This window comes from Entelurus aequoreus, linkage group LG06, assembly GCF_033978785.1.
Source record: "Entelurus aequoreus isolate RoL-2023_Sb linkage group LG06, RoL_Eaeq_v1.1, whole genome shotgun sequence".
Lineage (NCBI taxonomy): Eukaryota > Metazoa > Chordata > Actinopteri > Syngnathiformes > Syngnathidae > Entelurus > Entelurus aequoreus.
In genome coordinates this window covers 50,946,318-50,962,662 of record NC_084736.1, presented here as the reverse complement: position 1 = coordinate 50,962,662, position 16,345 = coordinate 50,946,318, and the positions used below count along the sequence as shown (strand labels likewise).

Below are 16,345 nucleotides of genomic sequence, written 5' to 3'. Positions count from 1 at the left end.
CAAGTACCAGGTTATATGACTCTGAGGTGTATGGCTGCAAAATTGTCTAAAAAAATCAGCATGTTAGCATGCCAATGTTAACAGTTAACATACATCAAGTACCAACTTATATGACTGTGAGGTGTATATATAACCATCATTGGTGCTTAATGAGGAAGCGGTGGTACGTAGGCTGCTGTTGGTGTGTTACGGTCGGTATTAAAGTTAGAAAATTACTACATTACTTACAAGACTTCACTTCCACGATAACTCCGCCAAATACTTGTTGCAATTGGCGGAGAGTGAGACTGCATTCTAAATACTTAGAATTGAAACGAGGCACTGAAAGCAGACCGCTAACTAACGTTTATGTGGTAATGGCACCGGGTTTGGTGCCCACCCCTACACTTGTTTGAGCCGCATGCAACTACCGTTTTAACAATGCATTTGTATAAAATGATGTCTATAAAACATGTTTATCGGTTTTGATATACAATATGTTATAATAATATTGCTGTTCCAAAAAATTAGATATGAATGCATTCAATTAGGTAGCAGCTAATTTGAATTATTTGTACATATTGGTTGGCATATTATGACTTGAGCAATTACCAGTTTGATACACGGGCCATCTAAGGACATCAACCATTTGAGGCGCAAGTGGCATGCAATTAAACCTGATGTTCTTTAGAGAGGGGCTTTTTCCCTTCCAGCATGAATGACATCACTGCTCCACACAAACGATATGAGTGGGAGACATTACATCATTGTTACTTAATCAGAAAGGCACATATTCTCCAAAACTATAATCTGGTGTGAAAGTAATAATACAAGCTTGGAAAGCTTCGCCAAGACACTTCTCTTTTACTTTGTTTACATGCACCATTTGAAAGTAAGATCTCATGCAGCTATCTTCCTATTTGCTTTCGCTACTATCCTTAAATATCACATTTTGCTAAACATAAACACACTATTATACACTGACAACGGCTAAGTTTTCATGCATAAATTAGTCTAATTTCTTAAATATGTAGTTTTTGTTTTTTTCCCCCGCACATACATGTGAAGTCCCAGTGTCCATGCACACTTTCTATTGCTACTTTTGGTCATACGCCGTGTGCCTACCGTACACTAGAGGGCGCTTATTTCCTTTTAGCACGATAAATGTATTGCTCTCCCGGTTGACCTATGACGTCACACCAAAACAAGGCATTGTCACGCCAATTTTCTTCCCATCACAAAAACCTTCCTAACCCCCATTTACTTCCGGGGTCATTTCCGCTTACGTCAGTTCCTCTTACGTCATTGACAGCGATCGATAGCACTTCGTTTGACTCTTTTTTATAATACAGCGTTAACAAAACGTCTGAATTATCAACAATAATGTTGATTTAAAGTACAGACATTTAACATTATATATTAATTAATATTACTGAAATGTTTCAACAATAATGTTGATTTAAAGTACAGACATTTAACAGTATTATATATTAATTAATATTAGTGAAATGGTTTCAACAATAATGTTGATTTAAAGTAGTACAGACATTTAACAGTATTATATATTAATTAATATTTTTTGCACGTTACCACGAAGACAGAAGTTCGCAGCAGCGGCCCTAACACTCCGCTTGAAATGTTGCGAAGCCTGCTGGTGTTTGACATAAGTCCCCTGGGACAGATAAAGACGAATATCATCCAGTGACACCACCATTTTCAGGAGATTTGGATTTATCGATCGCTGGCAATGACGTAAGAGGAAATGACGTAAGTAAGAGGAACTGACGTAAGCGGAAATTACCCCGGAAGTAAATGGGGGTTAGGAAGGTTTTTGTGATGGGAAGAAAATTGGCGTGACAGCATCCTCACAAATCACGAGTCAACAACCCAGCTCTAGTTGTACCTTATGTTTGCTGTAATGTTGGCACAGATTACAAATATTACGTCTCTAATAGCTATGCTGATGTTAAATAGCAAACAGACAGAGAATGGAAGAAAATCTGTGGATTGTTGGAAGGAGTTTTGAGTCTGAAGGAAAAGACAGTTCATGCCTGCCTCGGATGAGGGTTGCCATTGTTTTGGACAAGTTTGTCAGTTATGGAGAAAACAGAGTTATTGCTAACAAGTTTGGAGTCCACAAATGCAGCATGAAGAGGTTTGCGTATGCGGTTTTCTTTGCCTTGTAATATACCTGCTTTATTCTCTTCCATCTCACTCGTATTTGTTCTGGAGTCTGAAAGAAGCCGGCATTCTCCATTATCTCTGTTTCTTTTTTTTCTCCCATCAATGGACTTCAAAATGTTCATTTTTTAAAATTTGTGAAGCAAGTACAAGGGCATCCGGAAAGTATACACAGCGCTTCAATTTTTCCATGTTTTGTTACGTTACAGCCTTACTCCAAAATTGAATTAATCAATTTTTGTCCTTAAAACTATACAGGCATAAAGACATGTGAAAAGTTTTATTTTTTTTAATTTTTGCAAAATTGTTAAAAATAAACTAAAAATATCACATGTACATAAGTATTCACAGCCTGCGCTTAATACTTTGTTGATGCACCTTTGGCAGCAATTACAGCCTCAAGACTATTTTGAATACAATGCCACAAGTTTGGCACAACTATCTCTGGGCAGTTTCACCCATTCCTCTTTGCAGCACCACTCAAGTTCCATCAGTTTGGATGGGAAGTGTTGGTTTTCATCCAGGATGCCTCTGTACATTGTTGCATTCATCTTAGTCTAGTCAGGGAGGTAACCAAGAACCCGAGAGTAACTCTGTCAGAGCTACATCATTCCTCTGTGGAAAGAGGAGAACCTTCCAGAAAAACAACCATCTCTGCAGCTATCCACCAATCAGGCCTGTACCGTATAGTGGCCAGACGGAAGCCATTTCTTAGTAAAAAAGTTTGCCAAAATGCATCTGAGAGACTCTCAAACCATGAGAAACAAAGTTATCTTGTCTGATGAGACAAATATTGAACTTTTAGGTGTGAATGTCAGGCATCATGTTTGGAGGAAATCAGGCACTACTCATCACCAGGCCAATACCATCCCTATAGTGAAGCATGCTGGTGGCAGGCAGCATCATGCTGTGGGGATGTTTTTCATTGGCAGGAACAGAGGGAAAGATGAATGCAGCAATGTACTGGTACGTAGTGGACCCCGACTTAAACAAGTTGAAAAACTTATTCGGGTGTTACCATTTAGTGGTCAATTGTACGGAATATGTACTTCACTGTGCAACCTACTAATAAAAGTCTCAATCAATCAATCAAGTACTGACAAATCCTGGATGAAAACCAATACTTGTTATCCAACCTGATGGCGCTTGAGAGGTGCTTCAAAGAGGAATGGGGAAAATTGCTCAAACTGTGCCAAACTTGTGGCGTCTTATTTAAAAATACTTGAGGCTGTAATAGCTGCCAAAGGTGCATCAACAAAGTATAGAGCAAAGGCTGTAAATACTTATGTACAAGTGATTTGTTTTGTTCAATTTCTAATACATTTGCAAAATGTTCACATTGTCAATAGTGGTATTGTCTTTATGATTTTAAGGACAAAAATTAATGTATTCCCTATTGGAATAAGGCTGTAACATAACAAAATGTGGAAAAAGTGAAGCGCTGTGAATACTTTCCGGATGCACTGTATACAGTCTTCTCTTCATTCCAGTTGTTGATTGAATGGGATCTGTTCCGGGTTATATCCCGCGTGTTGAGACTGGCGCATGTGCAATACGAAGGCAGCACACACTTACTCGAGAGATCTGGTTTGCAAACGCATGATCTAGGTATGCAAGTCCGATTTTTCAAAAGTCAAACAATCAGACTAAGGCGTTTCCATGGGTTGTAGGGAGCTTCTTTTGAGCTAAATTATTTGCGAAATCAAACTAATTTAGTGAATGGAAAAAGTCAGTGACACCTTCAGCAAATTATTAGAGCAAAAATATTATTTTGCAGAAGATTCAGACAGGGAAATATGGTTTACTACATTATACCTGAAGTGGTTGACCACATTGGTCATGCTGAGGAAAGACAGGACAAAGGAACCGGGCCGGCGGTCACTCTCCCTGATGAGGTAGCTGCCATGGGTCCGGGCCTGGCGCAGCCGCTCCTCTGCAATGGTTCGGTCTAGCTTGCCATGGTACCACCTGAGACAAACACAAGAAAACAAAGTGATTTAGAGGATGGCGATAGATTGGTATCTTCGTACAGTCATGACCTGCATGTCTCTGGACTGAGTGCTCCAGCATGCCAAAAGCTTTCCAGCAACCATCTACATTACCACTAGATGTCACTATTTCTAAAACATAATCCCTAATTTGTGGAAACATAACTTTTAACTTTATTACACATTTTGACATATTGATTTAAAGGCATGCTGACATTTCGGAAAACAACATCATTATTGCCAAGGGTTTTGGGGGACTTTATTCCCAACAATTATTGTCAATCATCTTTTTTTAAAGTCGATGTTGGCTCCAATTGAATTATTAAAATAAAGTAAAGATGGTCAGTTCCATTGTCAGTATTGATTATGTTACCATTTTCGGGGAAGAAAAAAACTCCAAGAAGGAATGACATCAAAACAATTCTCTTCATAATCAAACACTAACTTGGTTGTTTATTGCGGAAAATAGATCAGCAGAGCAGAAAGCCAGAAGGGCCTGAGGCTCAGGGCTAAACGTTTCATTGAAATGCACAAGCAAACTGCAACAAAAATAAAAGTAACTCCCTCTAATTGATTCCTGTTAGGTAACATGAGCGTGTCAAAGGAAACCTGATGGCAGGAAGTCCAGTGGTTGAAAATAGGTTCCAAATTTGGGGGGATGTAAACATATTAACAGGTTTTGCGCTCTAGGCAAACTCACTCCATTCACTTGCAACTAATCAATGTTGTTTAGTTAAACATTATGTGACAACTAAACTTGCCTTTCATGTTGTTTACTTTACTGCAGCTCTTTCTGCTGGTTGCTTGCGCCATTGTTTGAAAATCCAAACAATGTGATCACATTTTACATGATAGACATAGTCAATCTAGCCATTCATTTTTGATTGCTTTTCCTGTTTAGGCTTTGAAGTAACAGGTGAGCTGGAATACAGTCACTGATAGGGGTGTGAATGTTTGGGCACTTAACGGTTCGATTCGATTCCTTAGGTGAAGATTCGATTCAGAACTGATTCTCAATTCAATAGATTCTTGAGTCAAACAGATTCTCGCAATGCATTATTTCGTATAATAATTCCAATGAAACTTTTTCAAAACAGATTACAGGTTAGAAAAGTCCCTTCTTGTTGTATTGAGATGGCCTGAAAAAATGATTCATATAAAAAAAAAAAACTTTTATTCATTTGATTTTTGAATAGATTTGATGAATAAGACTTGCGATTCGGATATGAGTTGATTTTTTTGTACACACCTATTGACCGGTCGCCACAGAAACCTCTTTTCACGCTCAGATTCACACTTATGAAAATTTAACAGGGACTAGTTAATTTTACATGTACACCTGGGTCAATAATACATTTAGCTGGACGATATATTGTCCCACCAATTATTGCAGATAAACAATATCATTGTCAACCATTTTGTGAGACCAAATTGAATTGCAATTGGAAGGTCAAAACATGTAATTATCCTTAATAAGTAAACAAACAAATATAAAATTGACTCTCAATCTCAGTAAGCAAAAGTTGCACTTTAATAAATATTGAACATCTTGAAGTACAGTTTTTCCCCAAGTGGAAAAACTGGGTCAAGTGGTTTGTATTGTTGTTTTGGGCATACTTGTAGGGCTGCAACAACTAATCGATTAAATCGATTATAAAAATAGTTGGCGATTAATTTAGTCAGATTCGTTGGATCTATGCTATGCGCATACGCAGAGGCAATTATTATTATTTTATCTTATATTATTTATTTTTTATATTTTTTATAAACCTTTATTTATAAACTGCAACATGTACAAACAGCTGGGAAACAATAATCAAAATAAGTATGGTGCCAGTATGCTGTTTTTTTCAATAAAATACTGGAAAGGATAGAAATGTAGTTTGTCTCTTTTATCCGATTATTAATCGAAGTAATAATCGACAGATTAATCGATTATCAAATTAATCGTTAGTTGCAGCCCTACATACTTGCGCAGTCATTCGTGTCGATGGTCTCATCTTATTTGTTTCAAGCCGTAATATTCCAAAACCGGACATTTGGCTTTTCAGTCATTCTTTTTCCTTCTTATTTTTGTTGTCTCACGACATTTCCCACGAGTGAGCAGCACCCCCCGCTACCCCGAAAGGGACAAGCGGTAGAAAATGGATGGAGCTGCTACTAGCGAAGCTCTGTCTATACATCCTGTGTCTGTAAGCCAGTGGTCCCGCCTCCACTTACTGAGACAAAGATTATGAATGACTGACAAAATAATTCACAAAGTTAAGTTAATTCTGCTATGGAATAAAAACGCTCAGATGCGGAAAATGATGCATAGAGTGAACCCTCTTGGATTTTGTTTGAAAGTTAAAGACGAAGAAAACACACAGACATGGCAATTTATCAATGACTGTAAAGTGAGCGTTCATTTTTATTTATTGTTCTATTAATTTGGGAAAGTGTGAGGAAACTGGAGTGTCCAGAGTAAACCCTCAAAAGCACACGGACAACAAGCAAAGTCCACACAGAGGTCCAAACTGTGATTCTAACCCTGTATCACATGCAGGATTGTGCTGTAGTGATCGATGCAATTCGTAACAAAACTGATATATCAATGTTCATGCAGACGTAATATTTAGTTTGTATTTAATGTAAATATTGAAAATTCATGATTTCTGTTTTTGGTATGCTTGCTGTAATTTTTATCAGGTGAGGCTGAATCTGGTCCTCCCTATCCAACTGGGATAAAAAATGTAAATGCTTGTTCCAAATTTAGAACCCAAAGTGCCTCTCAAAGGGTAGACACTTGGGGAGGGGAAAATCTGCCATGCCTCTGTTACAGGAGAGCTAAAAGCGCTCCCATCTAGTTATGAGCTAGCGTGAGGTCTGTCTTTATAAAGCAAGTGTGATAAAGACCTCTTCCGAGACAGCTTGCTGAGAGGAAGCAAGGAGGTAGAAAGTAAAGTGTCTGTGAAGGGGGGACTTTGGATGAATTTGTGTGATATGACAAAAGTATTGAAGAGAGAAATTGAGTGCGGTTTGCGAGTGATGCCATGGAGCCGAGAGTAAGACCATTGTTGGAGACAACTGTGGGGAAAAACGCTGAAGGAAGATAGAAAAGGCAAAAGGAAAAGAAAGTGAAAGTGGCAGAAAGCAGAGCTCAGCACATGCAAGCCAAAGTAGATTGGCCACAAATATTAAGTGCAAGTTAAGTAGTTGGCATCACTTGTAATGTAAATAAATGTGAAGAACATTATCAGAATTGAGACATTTTCAACACAAATGTTGATAATAAACTTCAGACAAGAAATGCAGAAGAAAAGACAAACCGAAGTCTGCAAAATATTCAAAAGTAAATCCTAAGAATGCCCATAAATTTAACTTAAAATAGTCATACTTGAATATAAGTATTTGTGCCTTATTCAGTAAGTATTCTGTTTAAATAAATAATTACTTTAGTAATTAAACAAAAAAGAAAAAGTGTAGAGCCTAAATGTTTCAGGCTATCTTGTGCAATATGTTTTTTTTTTATGTGCACTACACACTTGAAGATGTTTTATTTATTTTGTTTAAGTAGCCAGGCCACCTTAGTACTTAATTCACAGTATCTGTTTTTGCATTAAAAAGACACCAGTGCCCTTTTGAAGAACTAAAACTAGCTGATACTTTAGTCGTATTATTTAAAGTCTCTGGCGTTAGTACTTAAATTGTTTGCATTTAAATATATCTGCAAAGTTATGTTGTATTACTTGGATTTACATGACGTCACGTCCGCCTACGTCCGACTCAATAAATATGCGTGGTGGGCAAACGAGCATCTGTTCTCACTGAGTACAAAGCGCCATTTAGCCTTTCTCGAAAGAAAATGTGCTAGGCTTGCATTGTTATCGACTGTAAGACCCCTTCAAACCGCGAAAAGGATAAACACTTCTTCAGAGTTTTTCGAGAAGTAATCCAGAGGGGCGGAAGAGTGCAAGATTTCCGAAAGACGACAAGAAAAGTGACTCTCAAACACCACAGTCCAAGGAAGCAGAGTCCAAGAACGCAGAAGTTTGCAGTGACCACTTTGTTAAGGTTTGTTTGATATACTTTTAATATACTTTACTCGATTAGTATTTCCCCGTGGAGGGGGGCGTGGTCGGCGCGCCTCCTGCGGGAAGGGAGTGTGTATGGCCCGGCTTTGAAGCCCAGCTGACAGGTGAGTAGATTACCCAGCTGGGGAAAAATGATCTAATAACCTGTCACCTTTATCAGCAAGGTCCGAGGCCATGAGGGGGCAGAGCTGATGACAGCAGAAAAAACCCCACACGAGCGAGAAGGAGGAAGCACGGAGGCCACTGGCGACACAGCCCTTAACATTATAGAGTACATAAATAAAGACTGGTTCAAACCTGTATCTTGGGCTCACGAGAGTTCTGTCAGTCCCAGGAGAACCCACCACGCAGGAGACGTTCACATTCCCATTGAAGTATTATCTTGATATAGTTTGTATTTTAATTTTTAACAAACAGAAAACAGAAAGTCATGGTTAATGATACTTTGTCAGGAAAGGTACTTTTACGTCTCCCCTCTTGTTTATTTTGTACACAAAAGCGTCAGAGTACATATGACGATAGGACAAAAATCAAATAAGGTAATTCAGTAATTGTTAGTTTGTTAAATGCATATGCAGTCACGAGTGTTATTTGTCGGGTGCAAATCGTTTGTTTACAGGGACGTGTCCTCGCAAGACGCAAAGTTTAATCATGAAATGCAAACTTACCCGAGCAAAAACTATGCATATTTATCTGGGAGAGTCTTGATACTAATGTCCTTGACCCAGCCACACACAAAGAAATTGTAGACCTTCATGATATTTCACGTTTTTATCTGTATTTATTGTCTAGAGTAGATAATATGTCTGGGAACTCCACCGACGAATAATCCTTGGTATTACTCCACAAATATTTTTTTGATAAAGTATAGGGATTTATTCCATTGCGCAATTAATTATTTTGCTCATGTCTGCTTTTTGCAGGAAGATCTAGGCCTTTAGCGTTCTCAGATAGTTTGGGCGCTGCTTGCTGCCCAACAGCCATCTTGGCTTGGTTGACCACCACTGGTTTTCAATTCCGGGAAGAATTCACTTGACGGACTACAAGCAATAAAGATAGTTTTAAAAAATGTTGACAAAACTAGTAGAGTAAAATTAAATATAAGGGACTGCAACATGCAGTACATCACAGTATTGATTCTAGTTCATATCACCCATCACTAACAAGAACAAAACGACCTCGTTTAATATTCAATGCCTTTATTTACCGTGGCTGGTTAAAAAATAAGATACACATGCATTTAATTAGGTAGCAGCAATTTCAAAATATCTGTACATCTTTGATTGAAAGAATCAGACTCGAGCAATTACCAGTTTGCTACATGGGCCAATTAAGGACATCAATCATTTGAGGTAAAAGTGTCATGCAATTAACCCTGATGCTCTGATTCCAAACTCCTAATAACGCCTGTTAGTAGGTATGGGAATCGGAAAAAAACGTAAATCTGACTGTCATAACAATGCGAGACATCTCAATTTGCGGAACATGTTGAAACAGACTACCGTAAATTCTGGAGTATAAGCCACCACTTGTTTGATACACTTAGAACTAGGGATGTCCCGATCCAGGTTTTTGCACTTCCGTTCCGATACCGATGTTGTTTCTGCACTTCCGATCCGAGACCGATACTGGCCTATCCGAGCATGTATTCAAGCAGGTGTCTTTTCAAATGATGCTACATATTAGCAGTAATGCTACTTTTCATAGCAACGCTTTTGCTCCACACTTGACAAATTACAGTTGTCTGTTCGACATATTCCCACTTGAAGCCAAACCACCGCCAGTCAATGGACCCCCTGCTGTTTTTTGGGGGAATTAATTATTCTTCCTTCATCCGTATTACCACTCGCACGGCTGCGCTAGCATCACAGCTAACGTTACCCATGCTGCTACCTCTCTGCTGGGAGAGGGCGTATACGTATGTGACGTATGACGTGACAGTATGTGACGTGTGTAAGAAGGAGACACAGGAAAGAGTGAGAAGAGCCTGTCATGTAATGCCAGCAGCTTAAAGGCTTACTGAAACCCACTACTACCGACCACACAGTCTGATAGTTTATATATCAATGATGAAATCTTAACATTGCAACACATGCCAATACGGCCGGGTTAACTTATAAAGTGCAATTTTAAATTTCCCGCCACACTTCCGGTTGAAAACGTCTAGATGTGATGACGTATGCGCGTGACGTAAACGGTTGATACGGAAGTATTGGTACCCCATTGAATAAAATACAAAAAAGCTCTGTTTTCATTTCAAAATTCCACAGTATTCTGGACATCTGTGTTGGTGAATCTTTTGCAATTTGTTTAATGAACAATGGAGACTGCAAAGAAGAAAGTTGTAGGTGGGATCGGTGTATTAGCGGCGGACTACAGCAACACAGCCAGGAGGACAGAGATGGATAGCAGATGCGCTAGCCGCCAAACTCACCTTAACTTTCTCCGTCTCGCCGACCGCATCTGGGATCGGGTGAAGTCCTTCGTCGCACCGTCAATCGCTGGAACGCAGGTGAGCACGGGTGTTGATGAGAAGATGAGGGCTGGCTGGCGTAGGTGGATAGCTAATGTTTTTAGCATAGGTCTGTGAGGTCCGGTTGCTAAGTTAGCTTCAATGGCGTCGTTAGCAACAGCATTGTTAACCTTCGCCAGGCTGGAAAGCATTAACCGTGTATTTACATGTCCATGGTTTAATAGTATTGTTGATCTTCTGTCTATCCTTCCAGTCAGGGATTTATTTATTTTGTTTCTATATGCAGTTAAGCACGATGCTATCACATTAGCTCCGTAGCTAAAGTGTTCCGTCGATGTATTGTCGTGGGGATAAAAGTCACTGTGAATGTCCATTTCGCATTCTTGACTCTCATTTTCAAGAGGATATAGTATCCGAGGTGGTTTAAAATACAAATCTGTGATCCACAATAGAAAAAGGAGAGAGTGTGGAATCCAATGAGCCAGCTTGTACCCAAGTTACGGTCAGAGCGAAAAAAGATATGTCTTGCACTGCATTCTAGTCCTTCACTCTAACGTTCCTCATCCACAAATCTTTCATTCTCGCTCAAATTAATGGGGTAATCGTCGCTTTCTCGGTCCGAATCGCTCTAGCTGCATTGAAAACAATAGGAAAATGTGAGGAGCCTGTCAACTGACTACGTCACGCTACTTCCGGTAGGGGCAAGGCTTTTTTTTTATCAGATACCAAAAGTTGCAATCTTTATCGTCGTTGTTCTCTACTAAATCCTTTCAGCAAAAATATGGCAATATCGCGAAATGATCAAGTATGACACATAGAATGGATCTGCTATCCCCGTTTAAATTTAAAAAATTCATTTCAGTAGGCCTTTAAAGCAACTGCGTGAGAACGTATACTCGAATATCACCATATAGTCATTTTCTATATCGCACAGACAGCTGACATTTTTACCGGTAACTTTTAATTCACATGGCCTTCTTTACGGTTAGGACAGAGACCTGTGGATGTGTTGAAGGTGTGCTGGAAAATGCGTAACGGATATTAGGGAGCAGCAGAAAAGTGGAATGTATAATTTAAATCGGTGCGTTGGAAAACACGGACCGGAATTTTTTTAAAAACTGGATCTGGATCGGCATTTTCCCATGCTTTGCCAATACGCATTTTTTGGCAAATATCGGCGGCCGATCCGATCCAAATATCGGATCGGGACAACCCTACTTAGAACCCTGCCGCTTATAAGACCGTGCAGCTAATTTATGGATTTTTCTTTGCTGGCGGCCATAATACAAATATTTTTTGTTAAAAAAAAGCAAAAACACAGTGTTTTATTTATTTTTTTGCTATGGTGCCATCTTTTGAACAAACTCACTCTCTGCTTTTTTTTTTTCCGACCGGAGTGCCATAGCGTTTTCTACTTGTATGGATTCTTCACTAATCATTTCAAGCAACAGTTGTACGTTTTACAGTATAACAAAAACTGTTTATACTTACTAAACCGTACCATGTGTGATGTCTGTAGGAGTGTTTTATGCATATTTGTACGTGTTATTGTAAATAATGACGCCAGCATCGTTAGCATTAGCTAATATGCTAACATATTTACAAGTGTGTGTGTTAGTATTATTAACTTACAACGTAGGCCTGGGCGATGTATTGACGTTATCGATATTAGAGTTTTTTGTTGCAGACGATTTAAAACATTTTAAAATCTATTTTTTTCTCCTCTTGCTCCGGCTTACTTTTGGCCCCTCAGGAGCTTCCGTATCTTGCGCCGTCCCCTTACTTCCTCAGCAAAACATGGCTAATGCTTACGCTAACGAGAGCGAGACGCTTGTTCCAAAAAGTGTTTGGTTAGTGCGGCAACAGGCCTGTAATAAGTGACTGCACTGTGCAGATTCTTTCAAAAAGGCATCGGCACAACGGAGTTATTCCAGCATCTGAAACCGAAGCCTCCAGCCAAGTGCGGGAACAAGACGCAACAACAAAAAAACTACGGGCTACAAATCAAGAAAAGCACACTGCAGAAAGCGATCACTAAAGCGGTTGCTCTGCACACCGCAGAGATGTGTAAATGAAAAAGGCTGCGTTTCATTTATCCACTTACTGATGAAACAAACTAGAGTCATCTCAATGTTTTACTTCATTATTTATTTGGATACAATGTATAATACTACATTTTTATTTACAGAAGTAAGTTATTTAAGTCATAAGTTTGCACTTTATTGATCTCAATGTTGGAGATTGTTTATGTGCATGCAAAATGTGAGCTGCCACATTTATGTTAACAAAAGTATTCCATTCAAGCAGAAGCTCTAAATTTAATTATTTGAAAATTATTCCATTAAAAGTACAATTTATATCTGTTCTGGTCTAAAAAGAACAGCAATATACAAATTAGAATTGAACTGCAGTATATGCAGTATATTTTCAAACTACTATTTTTTTATTAAATAAACGAAAAAATTTTGTGAAACAAATCGGGGATTTTAATTTTAAGCCGTATCGCCCAGGCATGTTACAACGCCATTCTTTTTGTATTGTTTCAGTTTTTCACATTTCTCAGTAAATTCACCAAATCGTCACAGTGGAGTTATTTGAGTCTGTTTGGCTGATTTTGGAGAGCTAGCTTCGACAGCTAGTGAGTCCATGACGATGACTTCTGTTTTGCTTGATCAACCGTTTTTTACAGAACTCATTTTGCAACATATATATCTGCTGCTTACAATTCGGTACAGCTAATATACAAAAAAATATTTTTTTTCTTTAAAAATTGTGTGGGTGAGCTCCATAGTCCAGAAAATACGGTAATGGAAATGCATGGGTTTCCCACACAAAGCTGGACATACTGGCACCCATGCACTCCACCCCGTCAGAGAAATGTTCTCCACAAATGTAGACACAGTAAATCCAGAAGATTGCTAACGCACAATCTTTCTGGGGAAAAAAAAGCTTTGTTTTGTGTTCTAAAGGACAATATTTATTTTATTGTTATGTTAATTATTTTCAAAACAATTTTTTTTTTCTTCTTCTGGGGACCCTACAGCACCCCATCAAGGTTGTGAGCCTCTTAGGACCTGACTGTTGGGTATGTACGGTTATCTTTCTTCTAACTAAAGTTGAGTCTAATTGAACTTTTTGTTGTCCTTTTTTCTTAATTAGAATCACCAAGCCGATTAAAAATGTTGCTGGACGATATATTGACCTACAACTTACTGCCAATAAACCAGTATTATTGTCAACATTATTTTTGGGGCCAAATAACCACTGATGTAATGATAATACATAATAATGCAAGTATACCCTTTCAAATGCGATACACTTGTAGATTTAAAAGTTCCAATTACAATGTTAAAATATACAAGAATAAAATATAGATATACTCTGTCAGCAAAATGTTGCAATTGAATAAAAATCACAACCAAAAGCAACAAATTAGGTTCTGTCTCTGATTAGGAGGGGATGGGAGACCCTTAAATATACACGATCAAAGCAATAAATAAAATGGCTAAATACAGTTACTGTGACGAAAATTATCACGGTTATTATCATCGCGGTATTGTTGAATGTGCTCAAAAAGTACTTAAACAAACTGAACTCTTTTAACCAAGTTGTATATTTCTTTATTAAGAATTCAAATACATACAAACAATATACTTTCTTGGTAGAGGAAACATGAAATATTGTTTTGTGTTCATAAGATCCATATTATTTTTTAATTGTGTGTTTGCATATTTTATCTTCTTCCAGTTTAATTTGTAAATGTTTTAGAATTTTTTTTTTTTAATAAATGCAAATTGGGTTTTCACTTTTCAATTCCGGTTTATATGACATCACACGAGTTCACTTCCTGTGAGAGAACATCCGTCTCTTCTAACTGCACAGCCTTTATGTTCAATGTCAATACTGTACTGTATCTTAGTTGTTTAGACAGCAATGTGTTTATGCAAGATTAAATTGGGGTATGATGTTTCTTAATGGGAAAAGACGTTCATGTTGCTTGTTTTTATGTTAGCATTTAAGCTAGCTAGCAAGCTAACGCTAGTCCTTCCAAGGTTTATCAATGTGCAGTTATCAATCACCGTTTTTCAATCATTTTAATTTAATACAGTAGTACTAACCATCAGATGTTTTATAGTACTTCTCATTATTGCCACTTTTGCGCATGTAGTACAATCGCCCGCCGCTGCTGAAACATATGCAAAAGCGTGACCGCTGTTGTTACAGATACCAACGCATGCATGTGGCGGTTATCGATGCTGGAAAAGATACTGACTACATCTTCATCTATCGTTCGGTTAATTGACTTATCAAAAACGGCCCAAGCCTAACTAAGACAATCAATAAAGAAAAAATAGCTAAGCAGAATTGAAAATGGAATCAGAATTTAAAAAATCGTATTAATGAGTAGGTATTCCGACAAGGTGGTACACTTTGACAGAACGACACAAAAAGATGCTTGGTCCCCCCTCACCCTGTTTCTTCATGAGGATTATGAGTCATTTTTCATCTAAATAAAAATATATGAATATCCCACCCTAATGACAGCAGACCTTGCATGTTAAGTGATGTTTTATTATGTTTGTTGTCTGCAGTGAGTAATAATCAGTGATGAAGAGGTAAAAAAAAGTTTTGAAATTAATGCGCCGCATATGCTTAAAATTATCAAGTGCCCGTTACTACATAAAATATATACCAGTGACGTGCCGTCACTAGAGGCAGGGGAGGCACGGCCTCACCTGCCATCATGGAAAGAAAAAAAATGTAAAAAGAAAAAAAAAAATAATTAAATTGTTATATGTATCCAGTGATTATACTAAAGTTATTTTCCATTTAACTTGACCAGTTTTAGATTATTTTTATTTTTACATTTGCCGTTCAAATACTGAGAAGAGACGGACGGTGCGGTGATCAGCAGCCAGTTGAGGCACGTCACTCAGTTGTGCCTCAACATGGATTGTGCGCAATGATTCGGCTAACTGCTGGCCTGCTGTGCAGTGAGACCGTATTGCTATATGAATTATATTATACATTTCCATAGTTTAGTTAGCTGAGGTATATAATGTCCAGTGTATTTTGTCAACAACTGTATGTGTGTAAAGTATTTCTTGTGCTGAGCGATCATAAAACTGCTGCGAAGACGCACTGTGAGAGGCTCACCTCATAACCCCGCCTCCTGGTGCCAAGCACCTCCGCCGCAGAATGCACCGCCCGACGGGAGCGCCACACCAACCAAAGCCCACACCCAAACCCTCCACGTGCAAGACCGAATCCACCCAAAAAAAAGTCACTTAACAAGAAGCCAAAAAGTGCAAAAACAACAATGCTCGCGCCGGAGGAGCTGCGAACGACCGCAGGGACACAACATTAGGTACACCTGCAGACTGCAGTATGGATTTCATATTTCATTCATTTACAACTCCTCCAACACGAACACCACTGTTCCCGCACTTATAAGTAAAGGTAAGACCATAATAACGTTTTTTTTTATTAAATGTGTTTTTTTGTGTGCTACAGTTTCTATGTGTAAAGTTAAAGTTAAGTTAAAGTACCAATGATTGTCACACACACACGATTGTAGCTGAGATAGGCTCCAGCGTCCCCGAAGGGAATAAGCGGTAGAAAATGGATGGATGGACACTAGGTGTGGTGAA

At 38.4% G+C, this 16,345-nt stretch overlaps 1 protein-coding gene across 4 annotated transcripts in view; it reads right to left on the bottom strand.

Moving 5' to 3' along the window:
* The window catches only part of rasa1a (RAS p21 protein activator (GTPase activating protein) 1a), a 74,937-nt gene that overhangs the window by 26,990 nt on the left and 31,602 nt on the right, over positions 1-16,345 (bottom strand). For all 4 annotated transcript variants that reach the window (XR_009826565.1, XM_062050943.1, XM_062050944.1 and 1 more), the window contains exon 2: positions 3,976-4,128. Coding sequence is in view for 3 of the 4 variants with exons in the window: in XM_062050943.1 (XP_061906927.1) it covers positions 3,976-4,128 (153 nt within the window). In the remaining variant the exon portion in view is untranslated. The remainder of the gene's footprint in view (positions 1-3,975; positions 4,129-16,345) is intronic.